Consider the following 22,823-nt stretch of genomic DNA (forward strand, 5'->3'; position numbering starts at 1 on the left):
TACATGAACCAGAAGTAATTCCAGTGGGGTTACATAAGAAGAGATAGTCTGCTGTGTATTGCAGATTTGCCCTGGCTGATGTTTATTGGGCATAGAAGTGGTACTGGTGTGATTTATGCATTCCTAGCACCACACAGAAAAAAACAGGTAATGCAGAGAGGGTGATGAGACTGCGGCTTAGCAAGATGCAGCCTGTTTGAAATGGTCATCCCTTTCACTGTCAATTCGTGTTCTACACACACCTTTCTCCTCTCCAGCTCCCACCTTCAGCCTTACTGAGAAGATTTATTGAGGGAGAGATTGCACATTACAATTCTGTAGCCTTTCCAGAATCCACTGCTCAGTGGTTATGGGGTATATCTCTAGATTAGATTTGTATCAAAACCAACAGAATGCTATTGCATTTTAAATGCAAATCTAACCTGGTAGTGTATGGTTTGTTTTGCCACCAAGCAAATTTGTTTTTAACATACAGTACATTTTTATTTATCCTACAAGATTTCTTCTTTTACAGGACCCAAGGGCAGCTAACATATAAACTACCTTAAAGATTTGCTATTCAGTAGCATACAACAATTAATTTTATCTTAATCGACCAATTAGAGTTAATGGGTGGAAAAATATATAAGATGTGCTGTCTGTGTTGCCAAGACCCCTCTTAAAGAGCTTATCAAAGGACCCTTTGCCTTGAATAACCAGCTAGATTAATTGGATGCTATGCTCCAAAGGCCTTGAGCAAGCAGATGTAGAGATATGCCAGTGAACACTTGTTGGTGCTCTGTTTGACTCCTGCTACACCAGCTTTATCAGAGTCACATGGATGTCCCAGACTGCTTTTTCTCAAAGGAAATCCAGCCAGGTGCTGATGAACTGATACAAGTGCTAGTTGCTTGGACCTGTGTGCAGCATCTCCATCCAGCCATTCTCAGCTGTCTCAAATATTTCTTCAGTCTCTCAGCAGTTTGTCCTATTGTCTTGGATACATTTAGCAAATTTAGGCCAAAAACTCGTTAACCCACTGCCTCTACCTGATGGCAGGTAAACCTACTCAAGAATAGCTAGTTTGCTGTTTCTGATGAGAGTTTTTCAGTTGTGCTTCTTGAGCCTCTCACAATCCAGCTATCAGTATGAATTCTTAGTTCTAAGAGTTGGCTAGAAGAGCTCAGGAAAGTCTCTTCCACATGCCTCCAGAGGTAATGGTCTATATACAGTACAATACATCTTTGAAGTCAAATCTTCTGGACCTTAAATAGATAAGGACAATATGTGAGTTAAAACTCTCCACCTCAAAATATTTCCTTGAAACTTTCTGCTTTCACACTACACTGCCAGGCTCAAAAAACCCAGACAATGGCAGGGAAATAAAAACATCACAGTGAATACTCAGGATAAAGAGCCACACTGGTAATGAGGTACAGTAAGATGACAAAAATGTAAAAACATTTTAAACTGTACTGGACAAAATCTTGCCATTTGATTGCAGTTCTGAGGAAAAATATTGCTTCAGTGGTAGCAAGAGAAACAAAATATGGGTGCCTATCTGAATACTCCAAGAAAAAACCTCAAACTACAAAATAAAGGAATTCAGTAGTCCACAATATTTTTTTCTGATTGTTTCATTTGCAAGTAAAATATATATATATATATATACTGAAGCAAATTCTGAACTAACACATAATTTTGAATTGCAGAATTAGGATGGTTTTGAATTTCCAGAATTAGGGGGGGGAGGGGGAGATTAATTAATAGGTTAATCCCAGCCAACTATCACAAATCTATGCAACTTTTAATTATGCCAAGCCTGATTTTTCAACTAGAAAAGCCTCAGCAAAACAGAACTGCAGCCAGTTCTAATTTTAATCTGGGAATTGAAGCTGATAATATGAGAGACTGAGGACAGCTGCTGAGCACTTTAATTCAGCCCTACAAATTAGCAGCTAAGGTTTGTTTCTCTCCTTCTGGAAATACTCTGTTTTAACAACTGGGTGAAACTCTGAAATGCGGGAAAATTCAGTTCACTTGATGTTTCCCCCAAACATCATGAAAGAAAAGCCAGATACAAGGTCTTGGTTAGTTTAGAACTGCAGAAGTTCTGTTTCTCTTTCTGGTGAGGCTGCAGGGTTGTTGAGTTGCAAATCGGATATGTGCTTTCAAACCCAAAGGGAATCCCTGCTGGAAGGACAGCCATGACAATGTCTTACTAGTGTCAGTTCCTTACCTTCCTCCTCAGATCTCTCTGAAAGCTGAGAGGAAAAGCTGCCAAACCTCCTTGCCTGTCTGATAGGGAGGTATTTATGCATACCCAGTTTGCAGGAGCTCAGGAACTTCAAATCCCAAGAGACTGGGCACTGCTTTGTTTGAGACTGGTCACTCCAGACAGTCTCCCTTACACTGCCTGAGGTCACTGAACCTTACAGCCACTAAGCAGCACCGTTACAGTGATGCAAGAAAAACATGATTACATTTTTCAATGTTTTCCTCCCCCGTGACCAAATGCCAGGACAGGCATATAGGCTGCCCTGAGGATAACAGACAGCTCAGCTTTCTTCTTGTCTTCCACAGGATCTGCTATCCAAAACTTAACAACTTGCTCCTAGGAGCAAAATGATGTTGTGGACCTTAGCATGAGGCTAAGACACCTCTAGCACAAAGTACCACTGCTTCAGAAAGTGTCTGTGGGAGACATTTAGGCCAGGGCTGGCCATCTATGAAGTCAGCCCTCAGGAGCGAAGGGCTGTTTGGACAATGACAGGGTGGTACAACCTGCACAAAATCCTCTGTGGTTCTGGCAACACAAATAGCTGGAGTAATGCTGCCAGTGCTCAGAGAGGAGCTTGGTAAAGCCCACTCCAGTGAAAAATACTTGATCTGTTGGGTTTTGGATTCTTTTCTTTGGTGGGAGGGTGTTTTTTTGTTTTGGGGTGTTTTGGTTTGGTTTTTTTAATAGTGAATATTACTATTGTCATCTAGACTGGTTTCCTAGCTTCCCCTGGTTTGTTCCCAGACCTTGCTGCATGGTGTTGATAAAGCAGCTGATCCTGCTAGCACAGGGAAATGACAACTCCCCTTCCATCTTGAGTCCTGCAGAGCAATGTGGTGTTCATTATGTTGAACTTACTGCGAGTATTTTCCGTGGGAAGTATGGAATAGCAAACTGGCAATAAAATTAAAATAGAACATAAAGACTCTGGTTCCAAGTTTCAGTGCCGAAAAGAAAGAATAATCAAGAACACAGCCCTGATCTCCAGTCTACAGTATGTGCCATGTAATCAGACAGTGTCTTTTTGTGAAATGTATTATCTTTTTCTAACTGGATCCATAACTCGTAGTCAGAAAAACATTGGGAAATGTGTCACAGCCAGAAAAGCGGCTATATAAGTGGAATCTGGATGAGAAAATTATACTGTGCCAGACACTCATTTGGGGTATGTCTGAATCTGAACAATCTGAACAGCTGTTTATGATTTCACTGCCCTGACAATACAGATTAGCACCTGAAAATAGAGTGAGCTGAAACATTTTCCAAATAGGAAAAAACCACAGAAGCATTCTATGTGAACACAGTATCTGTTTTGTCAAATTTTATGGGAAACTCTTTTATGTTGTACCCTAAGATACAGAAAACCCAGTCTCTGTTTCTCTCACATCTGCTTTTGTCCCTCATCACTTTGAATTAGTCAGCACTGGGAGTGAGAGTCTGAGTTTTCTTACAACCCTCAACAACACACAACAGTGTATAAACCACCACCTATGAGAAGGAAGAAATACCCACAGGTTTTGGTCTCAGGGCAACCAAAAATCGACACATTTCTAGAACATCTGAAATAATTTATTTTCCCTTTTCTGAGGGTCAAAACCAAATGTCTAAGCTTCAGATGCTGCAGCACAGAAAAACAGTTGTCTGACCGGTAAAGTCCCGGAACTGAACTAGCAGTTCAGATTCTGCAGGTAATCAGTTTGCCATTCTACATATAGCAGATGAAATACTTTTTTCATCACTGCTTTAAACTGTGAAGGCTTTAGGAATACTAATTTCAAGTCTTTCCCCAACACAGCTGCAAACACCTTAAAAAAATACACCATTGTTTCCTACCACAAAACCAACCCCTCTGTCTGCCACCAGTCCTGCTGTCTTTTGGAATCAGGTGCCAGGAATTCAGATTTCAATTAATAATCAGATCACTAAAAATTTTGTTTGCAGCAAATTATGACTGATTTAAGTTCAGTTTTGTGTTTGTTTCATTGACACCATTTCCAAGCTGGCATCCTCCTTTGAATTTTCACTTCCACTGTCACTTAAGAATTACATTAAACTGGATCTGATGAAAGGATTATAATGTGTAGGATCCATTCACTGCTGTAATGATCACTTTTGCCTAACTGACAGCTAACCACATCTCAGTCCAGTCTAGGTTCCAGAACTGATAGTGTAGTCCCAGCTGTACTCTGAGTTTCAGGACTTTATGTGCCAAAGTACAGAGCAGCTGCTGTATCGTACAAACCTAAAGACACTAAGGAACAGACCTGTAATGAGATTCTAGTTCTAGGTGGCTCAGTGTAGTCAATAACCTCCTTGAGCAGCCACAAATCTGGACCCAGATTATTACCTATTTAAAACTTTAGAGCTCTTTATTATGATTGTAAGACCGCAGAACCATTCCACCAACACAGCATCTCCAGGAAAGCCCACTGTGTGTACAAACATGCCTCTGTTCTGCCCAGCTCCATCTGTGACACTCCCACAGAATGATTTATGCAGACCTTTTTCTGAAATGTCTATTGTCTCGTGCTACCTAAACCTTCCATTGTTGTTCTTCTCCAATGTGTGCCTTTGTGCAGAATCATGCCAGGCAGGCTGCTTGAAAGCAACCACCAGCCTATTAACAATACCCACACCCAGCAGAAAACAGCAGCTCTAGCAAACATGGCTGTTAAATGGTTCCAGGTGATTTTCTGTATCCAAGCTTGGCTACAAGAATGTAAATATTTCTCTGTGCCTTAACCTAAATAAACATGGGCAAGGTCCTGGGGGTACCCATCCCTCCTTGACTTAAAGACTGGGCCATAACAGTGAAATGTCTTCTAGTTTGTAATCACAGAAGGAACAGAAGCAAAACCGTACCCAAGGGAGCAGTTCTGTTTTAGACACTGTTAGGGATCTACAGTGTCCAGAGCCTCCAGTCTTACCTATATTTTAAACATGACACTGCCATGGGATTAACCACTTTACACAAAGGACAAAGCACAAAGAAGGTCAGAAACATGTGGAAGATAATGACAAAGAATTTGTAGTAGGGCAAGGGTTTCAGCTTTGCTTCCCAGATTGTGGTCTCCCCACAGAGATACACTCATACTCTGAGATGGCCATCAGGTAATTAGCTGAAGGTCACTTCTTACTGGAGGTATCTTCTTTTTAATGGAATTCTAGGTGTGGGGCCTATTCTGACATAGATTTATGAGAGGAGTAAGTCTTCCAGAGGATACAGAGTGAAATCAGAGTGTCTTATTCTGCTCAAAGATGGCAAGTATATATAAAGTGACTGCACTACAGTCAGCGTAAATTCCTCCCAGTTTTACATCACTGTATCCAAAATCAGACTGTCACTAAGTCCAGTCATTTTATAGAGGAAAACAGGGCAAAAGTGCTGAGTGGTTTCTTTGTCAGAGGCCACTTATGCTGTGACTAGGGGTTGCTCAGCAAATCTCTTGAACCCGTCCTAATAATTAGCAGGTGTTCTCCTTGTTCTGTCCCTTGACAGATGTGGAATACGGAAAGTTTCAACGTGAGGCACATGTATGGTCTGGAAAGGAAGAAGAGTTCCACAGCACAAAATGGAGACTTCTGTCAGGTCTTCATTATGCCCGTCTCAGTTCAGGTTTCCAAGCACTGCAAGGATTCAACACAGTAAAAGGAGAGATGGGGAACAATATGCTGCTGGGGATCAACAGGGCTCTGATTTAGCAAAGGAAAGAAGAGAAGCATAAGAAGAGCTGTGCTGATGCCATAAGGAAAATTTCTCCTGTCCTGGTGGAGAGAAGAGGTCTAGGTCCCTGTAAAGCTCATGATGTAATGAAAGTAAAAGCTGGTGGTGGCTGACATGCGACATAAATAATGTGCTCAAAGGAGTCTATAAAGGGCAGAGCTGCCTTTAATAGTCTATTATGTATTATCAGCCAACCCATTGTACCTTCTGGCATGGTGGAGCGCTGGGTGCGGTGCAGCTGAGCGTCAGCCCTCACTAGTTCATTGCCAGGTCATCTCTGGGGAGGAAGTGTTCCCTGTTTACAGGAAATGCAGGACAAGGGCTGGGGGGCCAGGCTGAGCGCAAGCTGGAGGCCTCCACAGCTTACTGCCTCTGCAGTGCGCCTGGGAGAGCCGGGAGGGGTGTGCCACTGGTCTGAGGCCCAAGGACGCTGTGTTTTGTTTTCAGGTATGTCCAGCTTTTCTGTTGCTTTGTTTTTCCTTGTGGTGTGAAGCTGCAGGATGGGGGAAGGTGACGGTGCTCGCAGACAGTGGTGCTGCCGTGGTACATGTGGCTGAGCCTGGAACATGGACTGGCTGCGCCGGTTTCTGCGCGTACCTCATAGCAACAGCAGCCCCTCCATCCCAGCGTATCTGGGATGTAGCTGGTGAAACCCCACTGTCAGGCTTTCTCTCACCCCTCTTCTACTTATATTGCCTCAAGTTGGGCCAGAGGACACTCCCTGAGATGAAACACAAACCCCTGTGTGCTCCTTAGTGCCTGCACTCCCTTCCAGAACTGGACCTGCACCCGCATCATTGTTCTGTGAGGACCTCCAAGGGCAGTGGTTGAAGAGGGGAGAGTGTTGTCCCTAAAGTTGTTCAGAACAGAGCAAAAGTCCTATGGACCTGAACAAAAGTCCTCTTCCCCTCTCCTATATCCTGCACCACACCAGTACAAGAAAGAGCAAAATTCAAATTGAAACATTTGTGGCATGAGGAGTACCTCCTCTGTGGCACTGGCAGGCGAGCTGCTTGTGCTTCGGAGTATGAAATGTAATTATCGTCCCTGTGTTACCTTGCCTTGTCAGACTATGTGTGTTGTTAGCAGACATCATGTCTTTACTGCTCTTTCTAGACTTCAGTTGCAGTATTTGTCTTGATGATTTTCCATAACTAGCTAAACACATGTTGCACTAATAGGCATTTCTTTTATTGGGTTTAAATGCATTAATTTCCTTTAGTAATAAGCCTTCATTTTGCAGAATTAAGTAAAAAATATTTTAGAAATGGATTCAAGAAAATAAATAATCAGATTTAATGAAAGTGCCATTCAGTACCCAGTTGCCTCTCCCAGTTACCATCAATGCATGGAGTTCAGATTACTTTAATTTTTTGCAATGAAGAAAAGCTACTGGACCTGTGACTTGAAATAAAGGCAAGAACAGGGATTTTTCTACTGCGTATAGAAAAAGGTTGCATTCACTCCACTGGCTGCAATAATAGAGGGAGTTTGTGGGGGTGTGTGAGGGGTTGTGCTTTTCTTTTTTTCCCCTTCCCACTGGATGATGGGGGGTTTTATACAGTGGGCTTTGCATAACCCAACTGTGTGTAAGTGAGATTCTGCTCTTCCTCTTGTATCACTATATCCGGTTATGAGCTAAGATCCCTATGGCAGAGGATTCAGAGTGGGCACAGGCTGGGGTCTGTGGATGGCAAGGTTATGGCAGTAATTTACTAGTCATTTGTAAACTGAGCATATGTGACTCTGAGTTGGCTTAGGGACATAATATAGGTGGTAGGGGGATGGTTGGACTAGATGATCTTGGAGGCCTTTTCCAACCTGAACGATGCTGTGATTCTATAATAACCTTGGCTGGGTATTTTTACCACTGTTCAATACTCCAATTAAATTCTTATATCATAGAATTGTAGGGGTTGGAAGGGACCTCGAGAGATCATTGGGTCCAACCCCCCTGCCAAAGCAGCTCCCTAGGACATATATCTCACTAATGATGACTGAAAAACTTCTAAAAATCCTAGAGTTGATGTGATTATTGCTGAGGAGTTGGGTAGAGTTGGCAAGGTCATTTGAAGGATAGGTGTGGAATTAAAAGGGCGAGTTTCACTTTGAGAATTGCACGTTCAAGCTGGATGAAATACAGTATGTGTCAGGCTGTGTGTTGTCTCACTCCCCATGCACACACCATCTGTGCTGAGATCTGTCCTGACCTGTGCTATAGGTACTAGAGACTTGTGTCTTCATTGTATTAACAAAGGAGCTAATGCCATTACAGTGATCAGTTCGGCTCCTCTCTCCTCGATGGCTTCATCCTCAGATCCCTTTCCTTTGAGGTCAGTTGTAAATATTCTGGGGCAGAAAAGAGTCTGTACACTCCAGAACACCTTTTTCCAGATGTACCAAAACGTGTTCACAGGTGAAGGTACATAGACAGCTAGTAGAGTGCATCTATACAGCTTCTCCCTATTCCATACCTACCAGCAGCTCTGATAATTATAACAGAACTCGTGCTAAATAAAAGACTGCATTTATTCCACCGATTGAAGGTTAGACTGTCCCAGAAGGCCCATTGCTTCTTTTGTTGTGCTGGCCTCTTGGAATAATTACAGACAATTGCTGGAGGAGCGTGAGATAATGTGTCTGCAATCTGCTCTCATTCAGCTTTATCATTGCTACAAGGAAGATAATTAGTTGAGGATTATCATCTTTATTGTGATACTACCACCTTTGGGATTATTTGGCAGTGCTGGGTTAATGGTCGGACTTGATTTTAAAGATTTTTTCCAACCAAAATGATTCTATGACTATTATTCTATTTGTTCCCTCATTCTCCACATCTACACTTTTTTTAGCATCTTAGGTTGCAGTGAAGCTTATTGCTTGCAGAGAATTCATTTTGCAGCACTTCTAATGAGCTAAAGAAAATTCTATTTAGCAGTATAAAGAAACACAAGGTTTTGAACATTTATGACTCATATATTATTATATGTAATGCTTATATATTATGCTTTATATATAATTACGTAGTATAAATATTATGTATTATATATCCATAGTTATTTAATTATAAGTAATTATAATGGTTAATTTAATAGAAAACTGTAGCCTTGTTGCAGGTCTAGTTTAAGGCAATGAATTTGGCATGGTGTCATCTTTCATTGACGTAGATATGCCCTGTGCATCACACAAAGTGCCAGGATCCATTTGAACATAGGGAGGAAGAGAAAACTGCAGTATCTGATGGACAGCCATGCTATTTCAATAAACACTGATGTTACTATGGCAGGTCTTTAAAGACATTGGGTCTTTAAGGAGGAGTAAGAGGGAAAATAAGGGCAAGGTATCCTTTTGTTACAAATCTATTTATTTATCTACATTCCCAGACCCATTTGAGGGACATTTTCTTTGCAGGAGTTGGAAATAAAATAAGTGGAAGAACAAATTAAACCCTGCCTGTTTGTGTTGTGTGTTTTTTCCTTGCAATTAAGCACAACAGAGCAGTAGTTGTTTCCAAAACAACATCTTTTTGACTCACATCCAATCCATGCTGATTATCCACAAGCCCAGGAAGGTGGTTTTCACACAGTATATTTTTGCTGCCCTCAAAAGTATGAGGGTTTCTTGGAGCACTGGGTTTCTAGACGTGATGGATTCACAGACAAACCCTACGTCCCCAGCCTTGTGGGGATGGCAACACCAAAACATTTCTGCAAATCCACACTGAAAGGCACTTCACAGACTTCACTACCACTTCCCAGAGGAAGGCTAATGATCTCTTGGAAAGTGCTAAAACATGTCCAGGTGATTTTCACAGGGCGCACAGCAGCTTGTACTAAGATAAAATACTACATAGTTAGGGTAATTTTGAGCATACCTGAGGGGTTTGCTCTGTGGGTAAGATGTTGCCCTGCATTAAAATTCCACTCCATATTGTTCTTTTATAAAATTTCCCCAAACCTGTTGTGTCTCAGAATTCATTTGCCACCTATCCCTGCGTCCTTGGTGTTTTCTTCCAGGCACCTGGCAGTGGAATTAATGAAGACCAAGCTGCCCAGAGCACCTTCACCTGGTGACCAGTTCCTGGTCTGTCTTCAGGAGCTAGGATTGCTAGGTGACCACAAGATTGTAGGCATATGGAATGGATGAAGGGATGTGAATTCATTGGACTAAAACACATGCTGGTATCGGGAAAGGTTTATTGCTCGACAGGTCTATGACAACATAGAAAAGTCTCAGAAGTGAAGACCTGAGTGCTGCTGGAGTGGCTGGAGAACAGCAGGATGGGGATGGAGAGGGGACTCAAACGTGCCTGTGCCCATCCCACGTGCAAATGAGACACATAACATTTTGACACTGGATTGCAGGCCCACTATAAATTAAGCCAATGCAACAGGTCAGCAATATTGCAAGTTTTGCTACTGTATGAGCCTTTAATGTCATTCATAATGACCACCAGACTAATATACTGAGGCATTCCTCCCAAAATAGAATGTGTTCTGACTTTAACATAATGCAGTAATTTGGGGGCGGGGGGATAAGGGGGGGGACTTAATTTCACCTCTTCTGGGGCAAACAATTACAAATTGCAGAAAGGCTGTGCGAGTCAGGAGGCTGGATGAACAGGCAGCCTCCTGAGCTGTTCCTGTATCTGCCTTACTCTTGCTTTCACTTGTGCCAAGGGAGTTTCAGAAGTGCTGTGGTGCACACAGCAAGGCAGAGCTGCAGCTTGGCTCTCTGCCCAGCCATGGCAAATGCACCGGGCAGCTTGTCAGAGCTCCCTGACTGTGTGAGAGGGAAAAGCTGGCAGCTACACATGTATGGGAGACACAGAGCCCTGTTTGCAGCTGGGAAGTGAATGCAGTTGTTAGGGAGTTTCCTTTCCAAAAGGAAGTATGAGTCTGGTCAGTGGCCTTGGGAATCTCTTTCTTAATTGCCCTCCCACTTACATTAACCCAGCTTTGCCCAGCCTTCTGTCATTCGAGCATTGGCTCTGAAGCTTTGGGTTTGCTCACATCTGGTATCTCCAAGTGGGAGATCGAAGAAAAATAAGAGACGAAGCAGAGCTGAGAAAGCAAATTAATGATGTTTCAGAAGAAATGAGAACTAAAGAAATCATATATATTGAGTAAGCTAGGCTCCTGGTACAGCCTCACCTGGTTGGCTAAGCTGAATCACACAGACGGGTCAGATTTGTTTCTGAAGACAACAGACTTGCCTTGTTGGTTGAATGTTGGATCCTACCCTTGGAAATGTAAAATGCTTGGGGCTACCCTAGTGTATAAGCTGTATATAAGCTCCCAGAATGACACAGGGGCCAAAAATATGAATCTGACCCTTGTGTAAAAACACAGTGAAGTCAGATGGGGATAGACAGGAGTTACCACTTCTTTTGCCAGTGCTGGAATTCTCAGTCTTGTGTCTCCCTACCAAGAACAGTACTAAAGTTGCCTGGTAGTAAAAAAGTGCTAAAATGTTTTGTAACTTGCATAATGCTATTGGTGAGTGGATAACATTCAGACATTTCAGAATGATTAAATCATAGGCATGACATGGGAAGACATCAAGATCTTGACCTATTTCATATAAAATAAAATGAAGTGACAATCTGAATACAGCCTTTGAGTATCTGCATAGTAACAAAATTTGGAAGACTGCCTCTGATTGAGCAAAGGTTTAACAAGATCCAGCATACAGAATTTGGAGCTAGGCCTATTCAGATCAGAAATAAAAGCCACCTTTCCAAAGCAAAAGGCAGACACCATCTAGAGAACTTACCTTAACTCGTGCTTTGTGGAGGCTTTTATATCACTGCAATTTTAATTTAATTTTATTTCCCTAAAAGAAAATGCTGGGAAGCCACTGGCCTGTATTATGTACCATACTCAGCTTTCTTTGTGTTTCTGGAGCTGAATTTAGATTCCCTTGAAAGAACCCAAGGATTCTGGGATCTTGTGCTTTAACTGATGCCATTGGCATGATGATTATACTTTTCTCATCCTTTTGTTGTTCTCCCAGAAAAAAAAATTGTTACAATATCTAACTGCATTTTTTATGAGCAATGACATTTCACTATGATTTTATTGCATCCATTTTGAGGGGCTGACTGAGGAGGGACAAAGCAGTTCTGCTTGCAACTAAATTTGAAATTATTGCTCCAAGCTGAAACAGCACTGGATGCTTTGGGGAAGCTTGAACAAGTTTAGTTAACTTCCCCCTGCTCCTTTCAGATCCTTCTGCTTGCCTAAATCTTTGCTGTTGAACCTGGAAGCAAAAAAACACGCCTCAAACCTTGAGAAATCTTGTTTTCTAAGCCTATCAGGTCTGCAGAGATTCCCTGCCCCTTGACTGGCTATATCTGGGCAATGTGTGGATTTGTTATGTCTGAGCAACAGCAAGTGTCTGGCAATAACACCACTGAGCTAGTCTGTTCTTTCTCTGCAGTGCCTACACTGAGCCTTACAAGGTGTGCCCAGTCTCTGTGATACCCACAGATGTCGTCACTACCGATGAGGAACAGAGGAGTTCTGGTTCTGAAGATGATGAGAGCAGCCTGGGTGATTCTAGCCTCATCAACAAGGTAAAAGAGCTGAAAATGAGGAATGCTTAAAACTGGGAGAGAGAAGAACCTGAATTCTCAACTCTGCTCTTTGTCTGTTGTTCATGTAGAAATGCCAGATCCATCCCGTTACTCCCCCCGGGCACTGGAAACCGCGAGCATGTGGCAAAGCCAAGAGCTGCTGTCCTGAGATGGACGGTGGAGGCAGCCTAGCTAGCAGGATAGGCCTGACCCGCAGAATGGCAGTAAAATGGCTTGCTCAGGAGGATTTGGCTGCAATCTTGAGAAATTGTAAAACTACATTGAAAAAACAGTAACAAATACATTATTGGGACCAGTTCTGCGTTGGCTGGGAGACGGAGTATTGTCTGATAGGTCTCCTCCGTCTCTTTGACTCTCTCAACATGGGAAGGTTCACTCATGTTTGGGTTTATTTTACTGAATTCCGATGAATAAAACAGCTCTCAAATTACTGAGAAGAGCACAGAACTGTGACCACATCTTAACTCCACATCTCCAGTAAACTGACTGACAGTGCAGTTGTTACAGAAATGGCACTGGGCACTTTTAGGCACACACAGCATTTTTGGGTGTGCATTCTTAAAACCTAATATGAGCTTAAGAATCTAACGTGTCTCTGAGTACAAGCACCCACTGCACAGCCCATTTAGCATGCTTGCAACAAATGAGCCCAGGAACTAAGGGTGCATAGGAAGATCCCAGATGCTGGTTTCCTACACCACTCTGCCATTCATTTTGGCCCTGTCTTTCAGTGGCAGCACAGCTATGTGGCTTCCTCATTGTAGATGGCTTGCATCTGGGTCATGGGCATTTGTCAGAGACTGCAGAAGTCTGCACAGATGCCCGTCCAAGACCAAGTAATGGCTGAGTAGGGGTTCACTCTGTCAAGGAGAAGCTCAGATCAGAAGATCACATCTCTTCAGGCTTTTCCAGAATGTGAAGCTTTGTTTAGGGGCAGGAGTAGAAGAGGGGAGCAGAATATTCCCCTTACCAGGACACTAATTCTTGACAAACATAAAAAGAAACTGCAAGCAGAATGACAGTGACAGGCAAATGAAACTGCTGTTGCTCTAATCTTTGAGGGATAGATAATAGCTTCCTTTAATTTCACTGAATGCTGCATTGCTTTTAGGTCTGCCCTGCAAGGGTGCTGCGCTGCCGCTGGTACTAGTGGAACAGACAGTGGTTTGACGTGCTTGAAGACATGAAACCAATGAAATAGTTGCAAGCAACCTTACAATTCTTCCTCTGAGATTCATGACATTTTTTTAGCTGGTTATTTTCACACTGTTTTGGAAAGGGAAAAGCCCTTAAACTTCTGACATTCCTTGTTAAGTGAAAAATGATTTCCCTTTCAATTCTGTTAGCTGACAAACCACTAGCCATCTATAGAGCATACACTAGTGTGTTACCTAAGCTGATCAGCTGTCTCAGTGTCTTTTAGTTGTGATGCCACTGGAGAAGGGACAACAAAATTGTGACTTGAGTTTAGAAGGCGAATCACTGTGCACTTCAAAGCAAATTCAAGACTGCTAAAACCAATTTTGGGGCCATTTTTGTAAGGTTTTACTGAAGACACTAGGAAATTATAGTTTCTAAATGTCTCCCTTATTGCATCTCAGGCATTTTAATTGTTCTGTTATGCTGGGGTAACCACACTGTGTCACAGAAAAATGCAGCACCTGGGAAACAAACATATGCTTTATAGAGTCTAACTGGAGGCATCCCTCCTGCTCTTCACGTGAGCACATGCCTGATCGTGAACATCAGAACAGGTCTGATTGGTTCAGTGGCCTTTTGCTTCCCAAGCTAGTTGTCAGCGAGGATCATAGTACACAGGACCAGACCTCCACAAGCTCCTGGAGAGCGGTTTTATAGTTGCTTCATCTGAGTTCCTGCCACATTTCCAAGCTCTGCAATCTTCTGGGCTCTAGGTACAAACTCTGGAGCAGTAGTAATTTCATCCCTGGATAAACCAAGAAAAGTTCTAGATATGAGACGTGGCACTGGAAGACCTCTGAACACCTTAGTTCTTGTAGCCCCACTACGGCAGGCATCACTTTGGACGCTCAGGGGGGTCCTGGGATCCATCCTGTCAAACCCTGAGCATCCCAGTTTTCTCCAGGACCCAATCTCTTAAAGGAGACACCTGATCTGGGCAGTCAAAGGCCACCTAGCATCAGGACTCTGTACCAGCCTCAGCTTCACTGCTGCAGGCTGTGCGAGGCAATGGTCGAAAGATGTCCAGGGAAGACCCAGTTTTGTAGGGGAAACAGACAGTGCAGGGTTCTGACATGAAGGACACAATATATTTAGCTCTTGTCTTTCACCCATGCCAGCCACAGAATAACAGTGCTATGAAAAACTTCCAAGACTCATGCAGCCCGTGCTGCAGGTTCTATGTCAGGGACAAGAGCTTCCAGTTCACTGTAATTAAGAATGAATGGGAAAAATTCCATCTGTCCATGGCTCTTGTCTCAGAAAGCACTTAGTGTCTGTACAAGGGACTGACAGAGGACTCTTTTTTTCTGCCCTGCTGCTCCAGCCTTCTTTTATTGTCTTCTCACGCAAATCTGCTGGTTGGCATCAGCTGCCTTGTTAAAATCTGTCTCAATAATGACAAAGCACAAAGAATTTATCCAGTTCCCTGATGAAGTGAGGTGTCCCTTGGAGCACAATCCGCAGGACAACACGGAGTAGCTGTGCAACATGAACGAGTTCAGAAGCACTGTCACTTGGGGAGAACTGGCAGACACATGTTGGTTCTGATGCCAAAAATAGTACCATGGATTTCAAAATGAGCTAATCTTGTTAAAAACTGTTTGGGGCTGGCCTACTCAGAGCTGAATTTAGATTTTAAAACCCACATAAGCACACACAAAACCAGAACCTTCTGGGATTTGTTGGTTTGATTCCTGCTTTTTTCTTGCTTTAGGAAACTTGGTTTAAATGAAGGCATGAAACAGCCTAGGTGATAAAATCTCTTTCAATTTGCATTGAACTGGATTCTACCTGCTGCCTTTCACTGTCATGACTGAATTATTGTACCAAAAGGCAAGCAGCATACTTCGCTTTCTTTTCCTCATCTGCTTTGCCCTAGCCTGCTTGCTGTAGAATCACAGTACTTCCAGTTTGCAGCAGAATTTTTTCCTCTGATGTTTCTTTTTAAGGGTCATTTTTATAAGTAAATATAATTTAAAAAATTAGCTTTGTACACACGTTTCCTGATATTGTTTCAACAGTTTGTCTCCTTTAAATCTCTGCTCTCCTGGGGACCAAATTCACAAGAGTATGGAGAAATGTTTAGGTCTTGTTGGAAGTTCTGTTCTGTAAACAATTTGAATCAGAGCAAATAATATGTTTTGAGGTATTTTTTACATTATCAGATTTATTTTAAAGAGCAAACAAAGAGGGGCTTTCATCTCTATTGTGCTATAGGAATTTTTATTACTAAAAACCTATTTGGAAGGGGGGGTATAAAAATGTGAAACAGGAGGTGGGTTTAAAGTTTTCACCTTTATTGCACTTGGGAGCCCCTCAGATCCTGAGAAGCTAAGCATCTGTCACCTGATGGGTTTGATTCTTCTGTATAAAACTATTAGTGAAAATGCAGTCTTTCTGGTTAAATAAGCACTTTATTTCCTTCTCTTCAGTCTGCTGGCATATGATAACAACCTAGAGAATTCAGAAGTAGGGAATGCTGTAGTTTTCTTAACACCTTTGTGATTCTACTTGCTGATATTATAAAAAGCAATGCCCTTCATTTACAGTACTGATGGAGAGTCACTTTTTTTCCCCTCCCCCCTGCTAAGCTAATTTAGAACAGCTCCTGGGCCATCTCTCATTCATGTGTCTTTTATACATGTTCATTTAATTAAATCCCTCCCAATTTATCAGAAGGTGACATAAGGCTTTTCTGTACTGGGCTCTCAAGGTTATATGATGGCATCTGAGCTGCCTACTGAAAAAAGAAAAATTGAATTAAGGCTTCCACTTAGGAACAAAAACTTGTATCAGATAAAAAAAGAACTTTATCTCCTACCTCTGAACCTTCGCTCACTAGTCAAATACTCAAAATCCAGGATGTAGAAACCCAGATTTTTCCTCTCATCATTGAACTGGATTCAAACCTGAACTTTGTGATTGTTTTGATAAATCTATCTTGGCCACAACCAGTGAATGAGCATTAAAGGAATTTAAAGGTGAAGTGAGCTTAACAGTACAGATTTGACTATGCATAAACCTCAAACCATGTTCCCTTTGACAGAACTTCGGTTTTTTTAGAAGTCTCACAATTCCCAGTTTTAAAAAGATTAGACAAAACATTAGACAAAAGATTAGAGGCAATATAATCTTGAAAGTCTACTTTTGAGCAGCTCAGTCCTGTGCTTTGAAGTGGACTAAAATCTACAGCTGCTGGTAGGTTTCACCTGGTGCTGATTGTGATCTGAGTTTTTAAATTGCCTCAGTACTTTACAGAAGACACTGCATATGCTGGATCATCAGCTACCCCTCCACAGCATGTATCTCTCACTTTAGTGCCTTAAAGAAAGAATCTTCAGACAGTTCCTCTCTTGAAGGTACTTCTTAAGACTGGATCTTCTGGCTAGTTGATCCCATTTCTCATTAGCCTCCAATTGTTACTAAACCTAAGGGAGCCTCAACACAGCTCCTTTACCACCTACCCCTCGTCTGGCTGAAGATAAGGAGGAGGGAGAAGTGGTTTTTGTGCTAGATCCAGAGAAAAGAAAAAAACCATCGGATGCAGATTAGAGATCAAACTGGCAGGCAAGACAGACAGGTGGGTGTGTAGGTGCTAGACTTTAGGTTCACTGTGGGAACACGAGGCAATAGCATTCCGAGGAATGTATCTGCCTTCCTACCGCTACAGAAACAGCTCTACCTGGGAACGGATGTTAGGACTGGGGAAGACAAATACCTACTGGACAGTCTATAGCAGGGAGATGCAGCAGAGGCCCCATGATGGTGTGAACACTTTCTGAAGGAATACATGGAGATGAAGCACTGGTTTTGAGTTCTGTGGGGGTGGGTAAGGCGCAGGAACCCACCTGCCAAGTTAAAGTTCATTTTTCCAGCATCTTGAATGCAACCCTGCAGCAGCCCTGTAACAACATTATAACATGTGTTGCCTTGGAGTGGGCATCAAGATATATTTCCATCAGGCTACTTGATCTAGACTGTGTCACTCATATGCTGAAGGTATGCTGATCAAACAAACAAACTGGCTTAAAAATAACCCTAATGGTCAAAGGCAGGCATTTAGATTGCAATCAATTGCACAGTTTGCACCACACAGGTAAGAGGTTGAGTCGTCCTTTACAGGATGCCTTCGGAAGGAGGAAGCAGTAGCTGAGTAAATGGTGCATGAGGAGTATTATAGCAACATCAGTTATTTTAAGAACTCTGATATAGTCAGGAATGACATATAGCAAACCCTACATTAAGCCAGTAGGCAAAGGAACAATTAAAATGCTCTCTTAAACCTGTCTGTAAACACGGGAGGGAGTTTGATCTGAAGAACTGAGGAAATACCAGGCAAAGAATAAGAGAAAAATGTGAATAATATGGGTGGATCCCTGGAAGAATTATAGTCTCTAAGGCAGTCAGGAAATAAATTAATACAAATCCGAAGACAAGTAATAAAGCCATTATCTGGGACATAAAGACATTTCTTTCATCCAAAACAGATCTGCCTGTCAGGTAGCTGTATAGGAAATACAAAATAAACCAATCTGTATACAGATATTGTTGAGTTTAGTCTTAAACCAGCAGTATGTTACAAGGAACCGTATACAGCCAGCATACAAGAGATGTGATCTTACTCTAGTGGCAAAATGTGAAAGTCTGAAGTGAGGTGAACAGCATGTAACCAGAGCAAAATGATACAAAAGGAAGGGTATTCAGACAAGATGTGACTGGATTTTATGCCAATGAAAATCCAAAGCATTCTGACTATTCATTTAGCACTTTAGGTTTAATATATCGAATCCTAGCGAGGCTGGAGGGGTGCTTGTTACCATTATATGGTGGTGTGCTGGGGGGCAGGACATGAAGGGGAACTTCATGCAGAAACAGTCCCCAGAGCTGTACTTGGCAGAAGGCAGAACGGGAGGTAAGATGCTCCACCCTTCTCACAGGTATCAAAATCAAAGGCAGTGGATGAAAAGAGGGGCAGCAATCCAGTGTGGCAGATGGAGGGGACCTGCACCCCACACGAACAGGGAACAAAAAGCTTAGCAACAAACGTCTCACAACAAGCAGGGCAGGTACTGTCTCATGGCAGTAGTACTGCCTTTGCTGTTCCTTACCTGTTTCCACTGGCTGGACTTGGTTTCCAGACTCCATTAATCATTCTGTTTTGCAAACCTTTAACCTTCACATATATATGCACACACACACACAAACTGAAACACGTGCTGGAGTTGGGAATGACTGATTTGTGTGACTTGAGGAAGCACCTAATTCACACGCCTTTCAAGGGACAGGTCTCAATTTATATAATTACACAGATTCCCCAGGAGAGCTGCAGTCAAGGGCTTCAAGGAAGGAACCTGGCAAGAGACACAGACTGCTTTTCCTTCTCTCTCAGGGATTCACAGAGCCAGTCTGAAAAAATCACTTGTAGTGCCTGAGTTTACTGCTGGCACTACTGTGACATTGCTGTAAACTGCTACGTAGTTCAGTCATTACAGAAGGGGCATTATGAAGTCACTCAGGATTGTACTCCATAACTAGTATTTGAATTGCAGAAACACCCTGTCATAAAAAGGACTCCCTGATGCCAGACATTGAAAAATAGAGCAAAAACATGGTCACTGTTTTTACTGAAGGAATATGTCAGTTCAGAGTGCTCTCTAACATAGCTTTACGTCTTTGAATGAGACATCTTCATGTGCCTGGGAAGATCATGGAACAGATCCTCCTGGATGACATGTTGGAGCACATGAGAGATGAGCGTGTGGTCTGGGACAGCCTTGTGTAGCTCCAGGCCTGGAGGTTGGTGTCCCTGCCTGTGGCAGGGGGGCTGGAACTCTCTGATCCTTGGGGTCCCTTCCAACCCAGATTCTATGATTCTATGATCTCTAAATTGTCTGTGGTTTTTGCTGTTGACAGAAAGAAGGCCAGTCCAGAGCTTACCTCATTGCCCAGGAGCTGCTGTCTTCAGAAAAAGCGTGAGTTCATTGTCACAAGCAATCTGCTGCTCTCCTAAAACTGGAGCTATGCAATCACCCTTCAGCATTGGTTTGACAGCAACTAATAAAAGTTTGTCTCTCCCCAGATACGTGGAGATGCTCCAGCTGTTACATATGGTAAGTAAATAATTTGAATCACTGAATCCTAAGTGCCCTTTTACTTATCTGGAATTTAGAAGACATAAATCATTGAAAGGACTGAGGTGAGTTTGACAAGGAATGGCTTACTGTGAACCATTGCAAAAGAATATGTCTGCCATGAATCTGCTCCTGCTACAGACCCTGAGATCTGGCATTTGTCATTCACCAGGAAAAGTCTTGGCCAACAGTGCTTGTTGGGGGTCTGAGACTGGTAAGATGCAGAAAAAGCCTAGTGCAGAGGAGGAGATGGTGATAAACAGGGGTGAACTCTCTCTTCAGAGGGATAGGAGCAGAGCTAGGAAGCATGGAGATTTGGTTTGAATGGATTCACTTTGCTTCCTTTTAAGCTTCTTTTTTCTGATAACATAATATCAGTAATATACACCCTGTGATACCCACACTGGATATCCAAAATGTGACACAGATAGTCACCATGGGCAAAATACAGACTCTGGGGTCAAAAACTCCTCAGGGAACACGCAAAAAGAATCACTTGTAGTGCCTGGTATGCAGCTCTTGCATGGTATAAACCCACTGGTGGTGGCTTTGTCCCAGAAGACTTTATGTCCCTTTAACACAGCTGCCACTGCTTCCCTGGAGACCAGTACATAGTTTAAGTAGCCTTGCTCTCAACATCTTTCTTTGCTGCTGGTTGCAAGGCAGTAGGGAATAGCAACCACCACACAAAGCATACCACAGATGCTTGGAAGGAAATTCCCTGAGAAGGCAGAAAGTAGCCCCAGGCTGTCCTTGGAGGACACCCCAACCCCTAGCAGTGGACAGGAACTCTGATGGAGAGGAAAGTAATGAGGTCAGCATTGCATTGCTGACTGCTCGTTTTGTCTCTCAAGTGAGCTGCCAAAGCTTGAGAGTCGTTTTGTGCAGCAGAGGCAGGAGAGCAACCTTCAATGTGACAAACACCTTGCAGACAATTGCATTTAAATAAATCAGAAACTGCCAAGCCAGTCAGCTGGGAACCAAACACTTTAAGGGACTTAGCTGATTAGCTGGAGTCTACCAATAGTTTTGGTAAATTGGTGATAACCTGCCTGGCTATTTGCCTCATCTGTCCTGGCTTTCCTCTGATCCCTGCACAGTGAGACACATTATTTGACACCAGTGAGACACAGTTGTAGTTATCCACTGTGACTGGGGAAGCCAGGATGGTTTCTTCACCTGTGGACTACAGAGCTTCTGCTAATTAAGAATAGCCACAGAACTGACTGAAATTAAGATTTCCAAAAGTATAATCAAGAAAAAAGAAAAACCTCTTCCAACTTCTAAATGAAAACAAACATGAATATATACACAGGAAATGACCATGTACAGAGAGTATTAGCCACTCTGCATCTTCATCAGATGCATCCAATTAAAACATTCTCAATGTATTTTTCCATTTCCAAGTATACTTGTACTTTGGTATGTTATGGACAGCATGTAAATGCAGCACTGAACTAGAGTGAGTATACAGTGCACTGTATTTAGTAGAAGTGTCTAGGAGAGGCCTCTCCTTTGCACTATATCCTAGCATTTTCCATACACCTCTAGGAGATAAAAGTAGCCTGAAAAATCTTCAATATATAGATCCAAGTCTTGCAATTTGCCTTTATCCCTAGCATGAACGGCTTCACACCCTCGTGGCTACTATAGCATCATGTGCTGCCTTGCCTAAGCTGCTGCTGGGCCAGGGCAGGGATGCTTTAGGACTGTCTCGGTCCCTTCAGGACCTACTTTTCCCTTTTCTGCTCCCTCTGTTAAATCCCTCTGTGATGAATTTAGCTCTGAGACTATGTATGTAAACCAGTAATTTATAAATTTTTGCAACAATCCTATTTTCTGCCTGTAGAAATCATTTGGAAGGAACAGGGAATGTTGAGAACTTTGACATGGCACAGGGATTCTGGTTTACATCTTTGCTAAATTTCTTTAGTTTAGAAGCACTTATGGATGCAAGTGTGAGCTGCTTCTATCCAGCTGGATGGACACCAAACTGTTGGTAATCCTTAATAAAAAGAATCTTCATAAAAAATACAGCTCATAGGTTAGTAACAGGAAAACTCTCCTTGGTTGCTAATTTTATCTGCTGTAGTGCTCCAGAGTTGGCTCAAATTTGAGAGGGAATAAAGATGTGAGAGTTGACTCAAAAATGTAACTACTCACTGCTTTTCTGTTGGGGAACTTAGACTCTAAGCAGAAGTTTTTATTAGAGAAAACAAGTAAAAATACCTGGAATTATGGTTTTAAGGCACCAGGAAAATTTGCTTTGTTTTAATCCATACTTACCAGGTTTGGATCAACTGGTTGATTTATCAAGGAAAAGATACCAGTAATAGCACTCCTATGACTGGACAAGTTAGTCTAATTCTGTCAGTCAGCTATTATAAGCACTTGTTTAGTTTTTATATATATTTCAATCCTGCAACAGAATATTCCCTTGAATCCTATTTTGCTGGCATTTTGTCTCCCTGCCTGCCCATCCCACTGGAGGGATCTTATGACTGTTTTGCATATGCTTACTATTTCCTTAATTATGAAATTTAGAGCACCAAAAGAGAAGTTAAAATTTCAAATTAAAATAAAAGATGGGCCTAAAGTAAAGCCTTGAATGAATTAATTGGTTTGTAAAATTAATCCATTTATAGCTTGTGAAATGTTAGAATCACTGTACCCATGCACTCTCCAATTCCCCTGTTCCAGTTCCCCATTCAAGTTAGAAAGTTGAGAAACATCTGCAACAACTTTAGGATGAAATTTTTGGTGCACAATTTTGATTAATTATTTTCTTCTCCAGTGGAAAAGTATCCTTTTTGTCCCATCACCAAATGCATACATTCCTTTAAGGGCTACCAGAGGTTTTTTTCAGCAGAGTCAACAAGAAACTTTCTCAAATACTGTTTAATTGTTTCG

The 22,823-nt window shown here is 42.2% G+C and overlaps 1 protein-coding gene across 1 annotated transcript in view; it reads left to right on the top strand.

Annotated features, from left to right (window-relative positions):
* The window catches only part of FGD5 (FYVE, RhoGEF and PH domain containing 5), a gene marked incomplete at both ends in the record, with an annotated part of 84,028 nt that overhangs the window by 19,302 nt on the left and 41,903 nt on the right, over positions 1–22,823 (top strand). Inside the window, 3 exons of the mRNA XM_084269536.1 lie at positions 12,426–12,561; positions 19,696–19,754; positions 19,862–19,892. Of these exons, the coding sequence (XP_084125662.1) occupies positions 12,426–12,561; positions 19,696–19,754; positions 19,862–19,892 (226 nt within the window). The remainder of the gene's footprint in view (positions 1–12,425; positions 12,562–19,695; positions 19,755–19,861; positions 19,893–22,823) is intronic.

The sequence above is a fragment of the Gallinula chloropus genome (genome assembly GCF_964237585.1).
Source record: "Gallinula chloropus genome assembly, chromosome: 12".
NCBI lineage: Eukaryota > Metazoa > Chordata > Aves > Gruiformes > Rallidae > Gallinula > Gallinula chloropus.